Source organism: Sturnira hondurensis, unplaced genomic scaffold (genome assembly GCF_014824575.4).
Source record: "Sturnira hondurensis isolate 20B ecotype Veracruz unplaced genomic scaffold, ASM1482457v3 Scaffold0016462, whole genome shotgun sequence".
NCBI classification, from domain to species: domain Eukaryota; kingdom Metazoa; phylum Chordata; class Mammalia; order Chiroptera; family Phyllostomidae; genus Sturnira; species Sturnira hondurensis.
Window position 1 is genome coordinate 1761386 of NW_028089093.1, and position 16845 is coordinate 1778230.

The 16845-nt window shown below is 38.0% G+C and overlaps 1 protein-coding gene across 3 annotated transcripts in view; it reads right to left on the reverse strand.

Moving 5' to 3' along the window:
* Positions 1–16845, reverse strand: part of CDK14 (cyclin dependent kinase 14) — a 549832-nt gene that overhangs the window by 200887 nt on the left and 332100 nt on the right. For all 3 annotated transcript variants that reach the window (XM_037066082.1, XM_037066084.1, XM_037066083.1), the window contains one exon: positions 10072–10165. In XM_037066082.1, coding sequence (XP_036921977.1) covers positions 10072–10165 — 94 coding nt within the window. The remainder of the gene's footprint in view (positions 1–10071; positions 10166–16845) is intronic.

Genomic DNA, 16845 nt, shown 5'->3' on the forward strand with positions numbered 1-16845 from the left:
TCTGCTGGTTTACCATCGTGTGCGGGCACAGTGCCTGGCACAGAACAGATGTGCAGTAATCCTGCTGAAAGAATAATGGAATGGGGTAAAACCATGTGGTGCTTACTGCAGCATAAAAACCGCGAGCAAATTACCTAATAATAGGGCGATGTATTAGTGCAGTTGGGCACATTTATAAGACATTATAGTATAATTAAAATAATATTTTCAAGTATATATTAATGGCTTGGAAATGTTTCTTTATTTAATGTGAAAATAAAAAGAGGCTTGATTAAAAAAACATACAAGTATTATCAACCCAATTGTGAAAACCTAAAAAAAAACCCAAAAAAGTGTAACACTGGTTATCGCTGAGTGGTGATTTTTATTTATTTTCATACTGTTTTTAAATCTTCCTACCTGCTTTATTTTTTATAAACTTAAGAATCTGAAAAAGATTTGCCTCTGTGTAGAAAACTATGGCTACTGCTAAGGCTCGAGAGAAGCATGCACAAATTACAAAAGGCATTTGTTCCCTTACTTTGTTTTGCTAAAATAGACTTTAAAAATTGCTACTTCATATTCTCAATATCCTTCACCCCCAACATGTATTGCTTAGCTCTCTAATTCTGTCAGTCTTTATACAGTTGAGTTTTTCACTACAGCATACTCTGCCAATTTTGCTAAATTCATTTTAACATTATTGTTCTCTTGTTAAAATATTGTATCATCTCATTGTCACTTCATAGGTAAAATAAGGTAAAAAGTCCTTAATCCATTGAAGTCCAGGCCTGAGCATCACGCTTGCCTTCTACGCGCACAGAACACACTCCGCTCCTGCCCGCTGCCCGGGGTCTCCTGTCTCCCTTGTCCCACTCAGACCTTCCCTTTAAACCTTTCTTCAATGCTTCTCAAAAAACTACTTAGCAAATTTATCTTTAAACACCCACAGACCTTTATGCATAATCCTGTGACGTCATGCAGTTTGGAATTTAAAATGAGTACAGTTGCAAGACATTATTGAAATCATTTAATTCAATTCCTCCCTTTACAGATGCAGAAACTACAATGTAATTAGAAAAGTGGACTTGTTCAGGGGCCGAAAATACCACCTAGGATCAGAACCCAATATTTAGCTCTTAGAGTGCAGTATTTTTAACTAACATAGGATCTATTACCAATACTGGCTCTTCCATGTGCGGATCAACTGTTCAGCCATTATTTATGGCTCCATTCTTAAAGATATGCTCACCTGCCCACCCTCATCCTTGTTATTCCCCCAGGGCAGACACTCAGCACACATGCCTTCACATCTCCATGGCGCCTTGTGTTGCAGAGTGGGTGCTGAAGAAGCATGGTGGAAATGACCTCAGGCAAATCTAATAATGGTAGTGCTGAGGCAAATTTGTGATATCAGCATTTGATCTAAACAACATGAATACTCCATTCAATTGGATGGCAATGACCATCTGAGGAGCCAGTATTGGTTTTCTCATACATTCTGCACAAGGCCATGCTAGCCAATTGTGAAACCTTGGGCTATGGGGCCAGCCTAGATCCTGGACACTGAGCCAGGGTTGGGAAACGGGACTGGAACCGGGTCTGCAGGCTACTTCTCTATGGTCAGTCCACTGCAGAACAGAGGCTGGCTTCAGGAATGATCCGACTCACAGGCCAGTCTGAGTGGTAGCTTTCTCAGTTGCAAGTGGGACTTTTCACACAGTCTCATACACATACACACTTTTAAATCCGGAATCAGACACACACACACATGGGAGAAAACATTTTAACAACTGTACCGACCAAATAATGTGAACTAGGTTAACAAACAACTGGTGCAAGCCAGAAGACTCAGGAGATAGGGAAAGGTGAGACCCTCGGGGCTAACAGCAAAGATGGAGAGAACAGGACAGGCTCCCCAAACAGAATCCTGCCAGTGTCTCTGTCCTGGCTGCTGTATACAGGGCTCTGAGCCACACAAGCCCAGAGCGTCTGCCAAAGGCTGAAGGCAGCTGTGCAAGCAGTCCCTGCCATTTGTTCAGCTGCTGTGAAGGGAAAGAGAAGCCTAGCCCCAGGCTCCCCCAAGCAGACTTCTTTTCAATTCAGAATAATGTGATTAGAATACAATTTTTTAAATTCTCATTTTGTCACTCTAAGCATATATTTACCTAGATAAGTTCAACTACTGCTTTATTTTTGCAATTAATGGAGGTGAATATAATATGTGATGCCACATTAAAAAATGGGTAGAGCTGAAAAAAAAAAAAAACCAAATCACTCTTTTCACCTAAGAACAGAGTTATTACTTAGAGAACTAGGTACCCATCAACCTGGCAATGCAAAGAATTTTAAATATAATTTGCCAAAATTCTATCACTTTCCTTCTTTCTTGCAAATGAGCATCACAATTTCAAGGAAAATGATTTGATGGTGAAATCTCAATTTACAGCAAAGCCAGCTCAATTTCTATGTATCAACAATTCTTATGTTGTAGAAAGGGATTCATTGGACTTGTTAAAAATATGAACTGCTCTTTTCCACCACAGCAGAGGAAAAGCAACAAGAAAGAAAAAAACCCATCAAAAGAAAACTATAAAGGCTTTACTGACTGATCTTTGTTGCTTTTTACATTTGTTATAAAGACTCAGTGGAGGGGAGTTAATTATATTAGTTACTTTGGGTAACAAGCTATTAATTTTGTACTTCAAAGTTGTTAACCACCTTTGTGTACAAAGTTCACAGGGGAATAAACATACTTAATTCTGGTATTAAAATACAAAACAAACCAAATAATCCCATGTTTCATGACTTCTCAAAGTTGATTATCTCCTTGGCAAAGTTCTACCAGAGGCCAGGTACATGGCTGCTGCTTAAAACACAGTCTCTGATTCTACAAAGCATTTAAGGAAGAGCTAACCCCCCTCCTTTACAGACTATTCCAAAAAATCCAAGAAGATGGAAGACTCCCAAACTCTTTTTATGAAACCAGCATCATCCTAATCTCAAAACCAGATAAAAACACAACAAAGAAAGAAAACTTCAGGCCAATGTTGCTGATAAACATAAACCTAAAATCCTCAACAAAATATTGGCAAACTGCATCCAGCAATACACTGAAAAGATCATACACCATGACCCAGTGGCTCCATCCCAGGGATGCAAGGATGGTTCAATATTCGCAGGTCAGTAAAGGTAATACATCACATAAACAAAAGCAAAGACAAAAAATCACATGATCAGATCAATAGATGCAGAACAAGCATTTAATAAGGTATATTACCCATTTATGATAAAACACTTAGCAAAGTGGGAATAGGTGGAGCATTCCTCAACATAATAAAGGCCATATATGAGACACCTACAGCCAACATCATACTCAATGGGCAAAACCAAAAAATTTCCCACTAATATCAGGAACAAGACAAGGTTGTTCACTTTCACCACTTTTATTCAACATAGTATTGAAAGTTTTAGCCACAGTGATCAGACAAGAAAAGGAAATAAAAGGCATCCAAATTAGAAAGGAAGAAACAAAACTGTTATTGTTTGCTGATGACATGATAGTGTACATAGAAAATCCTAGAGACTCCACCAAAAAACTGCTCGACCTAATAAATGAATTTGGCAAAACAACAGGACACAAAGTCAATATTCAGAAATCAAAGGCATTTTTTGCATACCAATGTTGTAGACCACTCTGCCTGGTTCTAGGAATTGTATCTCCATCCCTGTGGCTAAGGGCTGGCGACGACTTCTGGAATGTGAGCTGCAGGAGACAAAGCTCATCTCTGGTAGCAAATGCTGCCTCAGTTTCCTCTCCCTTCCTCTCCCTGCCTCCTTGGTCGGAAGTCAATGACGGGTAAGACCCCTCACAGTGGGGGGCAATCTAAGTCAGACTTGATCACTTGGGAGGCCTTCATGGAAGGACTAGGGGGGCTGCAACAAAGAAGGAGCAATGGACTCTTGCCTCCCAGCTTTGACATAGCCCAAGTCCCCATGTTCTTTGGGAGAAGTGCTTCCTGGCTCTAATCCCCTTAAGCCTGAATACCTGTGGGGGAGAGGTGCAGCTCCTTGCCTTGCTAGAGCCTGTCCTGGGGAAAAATCTGGCATCACAAAGACTTCCTGATAAACCTGTGAAATCTGCTCTGCTAAGAGTACTTTCATTCATATGTTAAGGGTTCAAGCAGAAAACCCTAAAACTCTGTTCCTGAGAGACTCAGACTCATGCTAAGTCCTCAGATTTCTTTGAAATGTTATCTACTGTTTGATCCTTGCTGCCCTGTATTCCTGTGTATTAGAACCCAATAAAAGGCCCTGGAGGAGGGGGCTTGAGGCCTTTTTCTCCTTGGAGAAACTGGCCACTGCTGGCCTTTTTCCCCTGAGAAACAGGCCACTGCTCACTTCTCCTCCCCAAGAAGATCACATCATGTCTCAGTCATATTTACTCTCATCCCTGGCACTCGGGCGGACTTGTGACGAAAGTCGCCCCCAAATACCAACAATAAAACATCAGAAGCAGAAATCAGAAAAAAATCCCATTTGATATAACAACAAGAAAAATAAAATACCTAAGAATAAACCTAACAAAGGAGGTGAAAGACCTATGCAACACTAAAGAAAGAAATTAAGGAAGACACAAACAAATGAAAATACCACGTTCATGGATTGGAAGAACTAACATCATCAAAATTTCTATACTACCCAAAGCAATTTATAGATTCAACACAATCCCTATTAAAATACCAATGAAATATTTCACAGATGTAGAACAACACATTTCAAAAATTTATATGGAACCATAAATGATCCCAAATTGCCTCAGCAGTTTTGAGAAAGAAGAACAAATTAGAAGGGATCACAATACCCGATATCAAACTATATTATAAGACCACTTAATCAAAATGGTCTGGTACTGGCATAAGAACAGACACATAGATCAATGGAACAGCCTAGAGAGCCCAGGAATAAATCCATGTCTCTATGGTCAATTTATATTTGACAAAGGGGACAGGAGCATAAAATGGAGTAAAAATAGCCTCTTCAACAAATGGTGTTGGGAGAACTGGACAGCTACATGCAAAAAAATTAAACTCGACCACCAACTTACACTATACACCAAAATAAATTCAACATGTATAAAAGACTTAAATATAAGTCATGACACTGTAAAAGTCCTAGAGGAGAACATAGGCAGGAAAATCTCAGATATTCCATGCAGCAATATTTTACTGATACATCCCCTAAAGCAAGGGACATAAAGGAAAGAATAAACAAATGGGATCTCATCAAAATTAAAAGCTTTTGCACAACTAAAGAAAACAGTATTAAAATAAAAAAGAGAACCAACTGTACGGGAAAACATATTTGCCAATGATACCTCAGACAAGGGTTTAATCTCCAAAATATATAAAGAACTCACACAATTCCATTATAAGACAAGCAACCCCATTGAAAAATGGGCAAAGAACTTGAACAGACACTACTCCATGGAGAACATACAGATGATCCAGAGATATATGAAAAGATGCTCAATTTCACTAGATATCAGAGAGATGCAAAGTAAAACCACAATGAGATACCACCTTACACTGGTAAGAATGGCCATCATAAACAAAGCAACAAATAACAAGTGTTGGAGAGGATGTGGAGAAGAGGGGACCCTAATCCATTGTTGGTGGGATTGCAGACTGGTACAACCACGATGGAAAACAGTATGGAATTTTCTCAGAAAACTAAAAATGGACCTGCCTTTTGACCCAGCAATGCCACTGCTGGGATTATATCCTAAGAACCCTAAAACAGCAACCCAAAAGAACCTCTGCACCCCAATGTTCACAGCAGCACAATTTACAATAGCCAAGTACTGGAAGCAACCTAAGTGCATATCAGTAAGAGAATGGATCAAAAAACTGTGGTACATTTACACAGTGGAATTCTATGCAACAGGAAGAAAGGAGCTCCTACCCTTTGCGACAGCATGGATGGAACTGGAAAGCATTATGCTAAGTAAAATAAGCCAGGCGATGAAAAACAAATACCATATGATCTCATCTTTAATAGGAACTTAATCAAAATGAACAAGCAAGCAACTTATAACCAAAGACACTGAAATTGAGAACAGCTGACAGTGACCAGAGGTGAGAGGGGAGGGCATTACAGGGGAAAAAGGTGAAGGGTTTGCAGGAACAATTATAAAAGACACATGGACAATAACAAGGAGGAGGGTGGAAACAGGGGAGGGAGGTAGGGAGGGCTGGGAGATGGGGAGGGGTGGGGGGGAAAGGCACTTTTACAACAATAAAAAATAATAATAAAACACAGTCTCTGGCCATTTATATGAGCAGCTTGTAAAAGTGGACTTAATTATACTTTACTAGTCATTCCTCTTCAGACCACACATAAAAGGTCACCAAGGAAAAGCATGTTTTCTCAGTGATTCAGTCCTATTGGGTTAGTAGAATGTCTTTCTCCAGTGATCACACGACTCGGGAGAGAGTCTGCTTGTAGAACACAGCACATAGCTCGGGTTTGCAAATTTAAACAATTCAGTGGAGGGCATTAAATATGTAAGAGGATGATAACATTTACTGTCAAAAGTCTATAGATTTTTTTTGATCATGTGGAATTCTTCAGGGTAAACATAACATTTTAATTCGACGGCATCAATTTTAGATGATGATATTTATCTCTTAATTACCAAAGGACATTTTACTGGTAAAAAGCGCTACACATACAGTTACTACAGAGAAAGGCTGAGTTATTACCATCAATCACGACGCTCATGCGCATCTCGGGGCCTCTGCGCTCTAACAAGAGCGCACCGGAGTTTGGGATGCCAATATTGCCGTGGGAAATTTATAATGATTCCTTTCTTTGATTTATTAAAAGCCTAGTCATAAATCAAAGGCCTCAGAATACCCATAAAATTAGGAAACTATTGCCACAACATGAAGAAATAATAACAAAATCTTCATACAGGAAGTAATTCAACAGGATATGACCTATTGGAAATTACTTATATTACAAAAAATATTTAAAACTAAAACTCTGACCAAGCAACATCAATCAGCTAGGATTTCACAAAACTCATTCCTTTGTTCTATTGCTACAGAGTATACTTTGTTTCTGGTATAACCAGGCTCCTTTGCTTTCAAATTCATTCTGAAATAATGTGTAAGTGAAGATACTTCTTTCTATATGATTCCCTTTTGATTTAAAATATAGTAAATCCATGATTTTAGCATAAATGTCAAGCCCAAGTAATTTGACAAGGTTCTGTAAGTATTATTCATAGCTATCAGAGAGTGAACAATTAAGTACAATCTAAAGTTTTTAAGATTACTCACTGAGTAATTGAGTGGTATTATAATTATCATGAGCTTTAATTAAACTAAAAAGCTAAATATTTAAAGATATAGCATAATAATCTGTGCTGCAAATATTAACCTTTCCTATTCTGCTATTAGTTTTTCAATGATACAATATATGAATACAATATACAATGATACAATATATTTTTAAGAAAATAACTGGAGAAAAGTTATTTAAAATAATTGAATGAAAACAAAGAGTGGAGTAGAAAAAAGCAAATGAAGGTGTGTTTATAAAAACAGTACATTTATGCTAGGGGCCATAGAATATGAATAAAGGAATATAACTTATTCCTAGATAGAAAAGCTCAATTTTATATCATTTCTTCCCAGTATAATTTACAGGCTCAGTACAACCTCAATGAAATCGGTAAGAAGAGATTTTCTGGGAAACAGGGAGAAGAAACTGTTCCATGAGTTTAGACAAAGAGATGGATGCATGAGAATAGATTTAATAGATTTATGAAAATTAAATCTTATTAAATTAAGAACTTTTAATTCTAATAATTTTAAAGCAAAAGGCAAAAGGTTTATTCACTTTGAAGAGAAACCAGAGTATTAATTCCTAAGTAATAGGATGACTATACAAAAGGTGTTTCTAGTAGCACCTAACAGTTGATAACTTTAAACAAGCTATGCAAATAATACCTTGTCCATACAGTGAAACACTCTCCTATCATTAAGAATGATGTTCCTAGATTTATTTTTCAATGAAAGATATTGAATATGCATTGTTAAGTAAAAAAAAACTTACAAAACAATACACAAGATATGATTCAATTTTCTTAACATGTAAAGAAATGGAAGATATATATCACAGTACTAACTATGATTCTCTCTGGATAGTAGAACAAAAGGTAATTTTTCAACTTTTATACTTTCTAATATTGTGGGAATCTTCCATTATAAAGATGCATTATTCTTATAATCATAAAACATTATTTTATTATTCTGTGTGAGAATGTATGAACAAGAAATAATCGGTAGAATTGAAAAGAAGGAGCTACAAAAGAAGACCTGTGCAGAGGTTGGGCTAAAGTAGGTTTTTTGCATACAGTTGTGAGTATACAAAACCTAGTTTATTCTTTTATTATTATTTATTAATGATTGTATTACTTTCCATATGAGTAACTATAGCCCTACTTTGGCCCCACCCTACATATGCTGTTTAGAAGAGATCCACTTTGGATCGAAAGACACACAGACAAAGTAAAGGGATGAAAAAAGATACTTCATAAAAATGGACACAGAAAGCACGCTGGAGTAGCAATACTTACATGAGAAAAATAGGTTTTAAAATAAAGGCTGTAGTAAGAGTCAAAGAAGGATGTGACATAATGACAAAGGGATCAATACAGGAAGATGTAATCCTTGCAAACATTTATACACCCCACATAGGGGCACCCATGTATTTAAAGCAAACACTGATGGACAAAAAGGAGAGAAGAGGAAAACTGCCACAAAAGGGGACTGTAATGCCCTGTTGAGGGCAGTGGTAGATCTCCCAGTCAGGCAATCAACAGAGTCTTTATTATGTGTGGGGGACATCTTTCTAAAAGCACTTTATGTATATTAAGTCAATTATTCCTTAAAACCACCAATGAGGTAGGTGTTACTATTGTCCCTCATTTCCCCCATGGGAAAACTAAGGCTCACAGAGCCATGTCCCGCGCCCAAGGTGACAGAGCAAGTGATGAAACCAGGTCGTCTGGCTCTAGGACATACTTCATTTTTGCTTTATGCATATTTAAAAACTTTTAATATTTAAAACTGTAGAATAGTTTTAGACAAGTCACCTAAAACAGCACAGAGAGTTCCTGTATACCCCCACCAGTTTCCCCCACCATAAAAGTCGCACATGACATGGAACATCCGTCACAGCTGGGAAACGCACGTTGGCATCCTGATCCTAACTGAACTGCGTGCTCTCCCAGGGTTTCACTGGCTGTTTTCCTACCATTCTTTTTCTGCTCCAGGATTCCATCCAGGGTACCATGTTACAGTGAGTCGTCGTTGTGTCTTTGTAGTCCCCTCTGGGCTGTGACAGTTTCTCAGACTGTCCTTGGTTTTGATGGCCTTGACAATTTTAAAGAGTACAAGCTGGGTGCTGTGTGGACTGTCCCTCAGTTTGGGTTTGTGTGATGCGTTTATCCACGATCAGACCTCAGTATGGTTTTGGGAGAGAGATCACAGAAGTGAAGCATCACTCTCAGTACACTGTCTCACGGGTACTGGTGACGACAGCCTTGAAGACCTGGCTGAGACACTGTGTGCCTGGTTTCTCCACGTTAAAGCTACCGTCCTCTCCTCCCCTGACTCTTTTTCGATGCTCTACTTAATGGGGAAAAGGTTAATGATCAAAGCCCCATTGAAGTTGGTGGAGACGGGAGGGAGTTAAGCTACACCTACTTGAAGGGGAGCCATCTATATAAATAATTTGCAATTTTTCTGTCAGAGGTCTCATTTTTACCCATGATTCTATATTGCCTCTAACCTCCTGTCCTTTCTTATCATTTTGGCATATTATTAATGTGCAGTAGTTTAAAAACATAATAATTATTAACAAATGTCTTGCTTTTTCAAAGGTCCAAAAATATGTTAGAATTAAATGTGACAATCAATACATTTGTTTAAAATTATTTTCCACTACCACTGCGGAATGTGTCACTAAGGGATGGCTTAGAAACCAATTTTTCTCAAAAGCGCTCTGTACAAAACGTACCAGAAATATCCGTTCAAGCTGATCCTGAATGTCCTTCATTCCGGGGAAAGCAGCGACTCCTTGGATCATCTCGACAAAGATGCAGCCAACTCCCCTAAAGAGGAGAGAGACGTGGTTACGGAAACCTCGATGCATTCTGCTTCGGAAACTAAACCTGGAATCAGAACCTCTCTTCTTACGGAGGAGAAAGGATGAATAAACAACCTTCTCATTGACCACAAAGGGTTGTGACACACCCCTAACCCAGCGCACCCAGTGTTTTTGCTGGATGTCTCTACCTTCCAGTGATTCTCCACAACTTTTTTTTTAAATGGCTTTACCTTGAATGAGTTTGTTTCCTGAAAGTATCCTAATAAAATTATGGACATATTGGAGTACTTCTTTAATTGTTACACTCAGATTCAATTTAGAGTGAGCAAATCCTTGTGTCTACCTTATTTCACACCCTCTAGAGGTAAAAGACAAGGGGACTACTTCTCTAGGGCTGTCCTGGTTGTTATCACAATTGTAGGTAATTAGTGTTTTGAATTAAAGAAGTAATGCATTTACAGAACTCTCCTCTGTATTATACCACATAATTTGTAACCAAATTAAACACCAATGGTACATAAAGTCAAAATAAATAAAAGCAAATGCTACTTAATATCAAAGAATAATTCAAGTAGTAAAGAATTAATTCCAAAATCAATGTTTAAGGCAGATACATTTTAGCATTTTTTCATATAAGATTTGAGAGACAACATAGGTATCAAGAATTATTCTGTTAGCATATTAAAATGCAATGACATTCTTATAAATATTGGGGATTCAGAGGTCCAGTTAGGTATAAGGTTTCAATATGGTGATTTTCCACATTTTTATAGAACAAATTCATTTCTAAGACTCTATTTTTCACTGTCTTCTTCTTAGTTAAGTTTACACGAAATATCTTGGGATTTAGGTAGCCACCCACACCTTTTTTAGTATTCAGAACACACCCTCTATTTCTCCACCTTTCTGCCTTAGTGTCTGCCATCGCAAGTCCAATTTGAGGTGTGAAGACCCTCAGGAGAACACACCGCTACCCCACCCCCCAGCCCGCCTGCCCTGCTAAGCTGCCCAGTGAGGTAACCATTACATGGTCAGAACCACTTACAGAAATTCCTTTACCACTGCTTCTGCTTAGTCTATATCATCTCCATAATACAATACTTAGAACAATTAGAAGACAAATCTATGGTGTAATTCTACTCAGTTTTAAGGTGCGCACACCTATAGGCTCTTATCTACTTAGCAAGCTAAGGGACTTGAACTCTCGTTTCTGATGGATGTTTCCTATGACATCATTTTTCAAAGACGTATTAGGGTCCACTAATAAAGCTGAGAGAATTGTACTTTGAGGCTTTTTAAAAAGAGATAGGAAGCTCAAGAAAATCAGAAAGTAGAAGTATAAAACATATCCACACATTAACATAGCGGAATACTTTATTACTGGAGCTGCCTTCCTGCCAAACAGCAGGAAAAGCCCTTCAATTCCAAATGAAGGAACTATCGCCTGCTTTCCTCCTATTTCCCTTCACGCTGCATTAGCCCTGTGCTCCCTCTCTTGATGGATTAGGTTGAGTGCCCTTAGTAATTTACTTAGAATTCATCCCCTTAGGTTCTATAGTTATGATATATAAACATTCCATGAAAGGTCCCCTTTAATTTGTTGCTTCTATTGATAATTTAAATAATTATGTAATTATCACCCACTTGGTCTAAATTTTTCAAGAATAAGAACTGGTCGCAAAAACCTACAATTAAAGATGTCATAGAGTACAGTATATTTGAATTCTTATTTTAGGGTTAGTTATGTGGTGAGGTAAAATATATAAAACGTTCACCCATACTTACACATCTTTCAATTCTTTTTAACTGGAAAGTTTCAAATTTAATTTATGCCACAGATGTATAACTTGTTTTTAAAACCACAATTAATAAAATTTAAAGACAGATTGGTAATTTTTGTGATTATGAGCAGCAATGAATAATTTTTTAGGCCTGAAGTTCATACAGTTTGGGAGTTCTTATTTTGACAAAGAATACAAAATCTGAATAAAAAATTGGGTACAAAAATGAATTTAGAATGAGAAAATAAATCAAAAGAACTCATATATTTTTTAAAATCTAACAAGTATAACAAATAATATAACATTTAGAAAAGTAATATAACATTATCATTTATTGACATATCTCTCCATGAGTTTTCTTTTTAAAATCTTGCCTGCATATAATCTTTGTTTATGTTTTCTATAAAAATTCTATAACATCAAATGTAAAGAAAATACAGAGAATATAGAGATAAAATGTAGTCTTTTCCTTAGCATAGTGATGACCCTCTTTTCTGATAGTATAGAGTTTCTTTGTTTTCTTTCAGCTTCACTCCCCATTATTGATATAGTCATGGAAACTTTTAGGATTGCTGTCAATTTGGGGAAAACTTCTATGATGTTCCTTACAAGTATGTCTGTGTACTATAAACACAGTAATCCTGAAACATCCTACCCATTTCCCAGCTAAGGTACCAGAGGAACACGAGAGGATATGCTCAGCTCCATGTGGAAAGCGAGAAAGGACTCATACTCCCAATCACGTAAAGGTCAAGAAAACTGGAACACGGGGTGAGGGTGCCAGGGCGGGTAATGGGGCATCAGGCAGAGGGGACAGGATCCAGTTAGTGAGAAATCTTGAGGGAGCCATATGCTGTTGTTCTGGCTCTGTGTGGAAAATGGAAGGGAAAGTTAAAAAGAGAGAAGTCCATATTCTGTTCTAAGAAGTGTGTGTTTTATCCGCATGCTGGAAGGTCTCAATTATTTTTCTGCATCCCAATGCAGTGGGTAAGCTCCCTGGACGTACACGGGGAGAACCCAGGTAATAGGTACGTGAGCAGATAAAATGGCTTGGAGGACTGATGCAATCACAACCACTCACTGTAAAGCCACTTTGTTCTTTGCAGTGCACAGGGGCCCAGACACTGAGGACCACAGGCCAAACCCACCCAGTGCCTGTTTTATACAGATCACAAGATAAGAATGCCTTTCACATTTTTAAACGTTTCAAAAATAAAAAGGAAGACCAATGGGCGATAGATGCACATTACAGGAAATTCATGCTTCAGTGTTCATAAACAGGGCAGTCCTGGAACACAGCCACAGTCATTCATTCGCGTTGCCTGGGCTGCCTTCTCGTCGTCCCGGCAGAACTGAAGAGCTGTGACAGAGACCGCACACCCTGAAAAGCTGAAACATTCACTATGTGGTCCTTTACAAAGGTTGCCAAACCCTCTTCCACATTATGTTCCACCTGCATAAAACTTACTTAGAAATAGAAGAAAAACCACTGTTATCAGTTATGTAAAAAAAATAAGTTACATATTATGTTTATTTGTGAATAAGGAATAGAAATGAGCTCTCAAGTACAAGCTGGTTTTTCACTACTTTCCTCAGCAGTTTTCCTGTGATAGCTATTCTTCAAAAGTGTCCATGCATTTTGTAAAAAATTGGTAGATTTCTTAGAACTTGATTTAAGGTGAATATTTTGATCTTTGAAGTATGTTTAACTTAGAAATAAATTGGGCGAAAATAGATATGGTGATTTTTAATAATAGTGCTTCTACAATCAGCATTATAAAAATTTCTTCCCAAAAAAGAGGATTTGGTAAGATTATTTGAATAATGCCTTGTATGGAAGGAGAGGAGTTTTACTTTATGAACTTTTAAATGTGCGTTTAGAAGACTAAGCAACAAACTCTTACTGAAAATACTACCTACTATTTTCATATAGGACAATAGGAAATGTCACTTGGTAAATGCGAGAGTGCTGTGTTCTGAAGTGATTCCAAGTTCTTGTCTATCCACATCCAGTATCAGTGTGTCTGTGTTGATGAAAAAAGAAATCAGATTTTTTAAATGACATCTGAGTGGAGACTGGAGAGAATGAAGGCCCCACATGCTCTCCAATTGCACATAAAAGCCTTTTGCCATGAGATGTCCTCTCCAGCAGGACCACTGCCCCACAGCCTGTCCCTGAAACAGGCAGCACTATCTCCGTGTCAGGACCTCTGCTGTAGTTGTTCACTCTACCCACAACACCCCCCTAACTCTGCATGGACAGCTGCTTCTGGTTATTCAGGGGCAGCACCCAGGGCTCCTTTCACAAACATCTTTCTCAGTGACCACAGGTAAGGCAGGTTCCTCCTTGCTGCCCAGACCCCAAGTCTCTCCCTCCTCTCCCTAGTTTGTTTCCTTCACGACACTGCAAGGATGTTAGCTCGTCTTTGCTTTTTGGGAGCATGTCTCCTCTAGATGGGAGACCTGAAAGACAAGAGATAAGTCTGTGGTCATCATCCTGTTCCCAAGGCACAGAGAGGTGTCGGGCACACAGTAAGGGCTCGAAAATATTGGTTGAATGAATGAATCAACTACCGCTCTCCCTTTCTCAACTACCAAGTGAGAGCTGAGCTTAGGGAAGTGAGGGTGGGGGTTGGTTAGTAACTTTACATTGGAAAAAACTGGCAAACAGTACCCTGACCATGTGAACAAGGTTAGCACCATCAGTGATAAGTCATGTGGATAGCAGGTACCCTTGATACAGTGTGATGATAAAATCAGTTAAACTCTGTAGTCTTCCTCCTACAAACATCAGACAACTCCAAGTTGAAGAACATTCTACAAAACACCTAATAATACCCTGAAAACTGTCAAGGACATGAAAAACAAGGATAGTCTGAGACAATAATAAGGACATAGGACAGCTACATACAATGTGGTATCTTGAATGGGATCTAAAGACAGAAAAAGAAAATTAGGGAAACACCAGTAAAATCAAAATAAAGTTGTTAATAGTAATATATCATTGTGGTTTCCTTAGTTGTAACAAATGTACAATAGGAGAAACCAGGTAAGAAGTATATAGAAACTATTGTCTTTGTAAGTTTTCTATAAATCTAAAATTATTCTAAAATCAAAAGATAACTCACAGAATGGGAGAACATATTTGCTGATACATCTGATAAAGGCTTAATATCCAAAATTTATAAAGTACTTACAAAATTCAACATCCCAAAAACCAAACAACCCAATTAAAAAATGGGCAAAAAAAAAAAACTGAACAGACACTCTTCAAAGAGGACACACAGATAGCCAACAGTCACATAAAAAGATGCTCAATGTCACTGATCATCAGAGAGATGCAAATTAAAGCCACAATGAGATACCATCTCACATCTGACAAAACGGCCATCATCAATTAACCAACAAGCAAGTGCTGACAAGCCTTTGGAAAAAAGGGAACTCTTTTGCACTGCTGGTGAGAAGGCAGATGGGTGTACCCACTGTGGAAAGCAGCATGGAGATACCTCAAAAAATTAAAAACAGAACTGCCTTTTGACCCAGCGGTCCCACTTGTGGGAATACATCTGACGGAATCCAAAACACTAGTTCAAAAGAACACTAATAAGCACCCCTATGTTCACTGCAGTGTTATTTACAATCGCCAAGATGTGGAATTAGCCCAAGTGTCCATCAGTAGATGAGTGCGTAAAACAACTATGGGCCATTTACACAAGGCAGTACCACTCAGCCGTAAAAAGGAGAAAATTTTATCCTTTGTAACAGTATAGATGGACTTGGAGAACACTATGATTAGTGAAATAAGCCAGTCAGAGAAAGGCAAATACCATATAATTTCCCTCATATGTGGAATCTAATGAACAAACTGCACTAACAAGCAAAACAGAGACTGACTCACAGATGGAGAGAAAATGACAGCTAGTGTGGGGGGCGGCGCAGGGGGAGTTAGCAGGTGGAGGGATTGAGCAAAAAGGAAAAGGGACTCATGGACATGGACAACAGTGTGGTGATTGCTAGGGGTGGAGGATTTAAGGGGACTAAATGGTAATAAAAACACAATAAAGATTAAATTAATAAAAAGAAAAATGACACATTTAAAATATTTTCTACAAAAATCTTCTCTTAAAAACAATGTTTCATCAATTTTTTGACATCCATAATAATGACAAAGTATCCTTATACATTTTCATGTTTTATCTTCTAAATAGTATAATAAAAGCTTTCAGTTACCTCCTCCTTCTGCAAAAAGAAAAAGTTTACTTTTTAAAAAGAATAGAAAAACAAAGCATCTTTTTGGGACAGTGTATAGAATGTAATCATTTAAATAGAAGGCCCACAGCATGCTGAATTTTCCCCACATGAGAAAAAAAGAACCCCAGTGCCCCGAAGGTATTTGAAAACTGACATACATTCCCCATGGTAAAGAGATTCAGGATGAAAAAAATGTATCTAAACTATTAAATTTTGGGCAATGGGAGAAGTTTGGAATGCAGAGAAAAATGGAATTCACAGGAAGGTGCACAAAACTTTCCTCCATCTGAGTGGGGAAGAACAAGTTCAATGTCACTTCCCTGAGAAGGCTGCCTGGTCTCTTGAGCTGGCTGGGTTAGTAATCCCTTAATTCCATGCTTCTCCTGGCTCTTCCTACAATTGTAATTTATTCACTTGTAAGTATATTAGTCACTATCATCTTTCTCAGAACATGAACTATTAGTTTTAAAGATGAATTTCAAATGAGCCAAGGGGTTATGGCGCTGTAACAGCCCTCCCAGACTTGGATCAAATAGGGTTGGCTCATTCCATCACCAGCTAAGATACAGTGTGACTTACGTGTGCATGAACTACCTCTGTATTAAAATCCTATTGGGACACCATGGTGCAGGGCAACTTCATATCTTTTAGC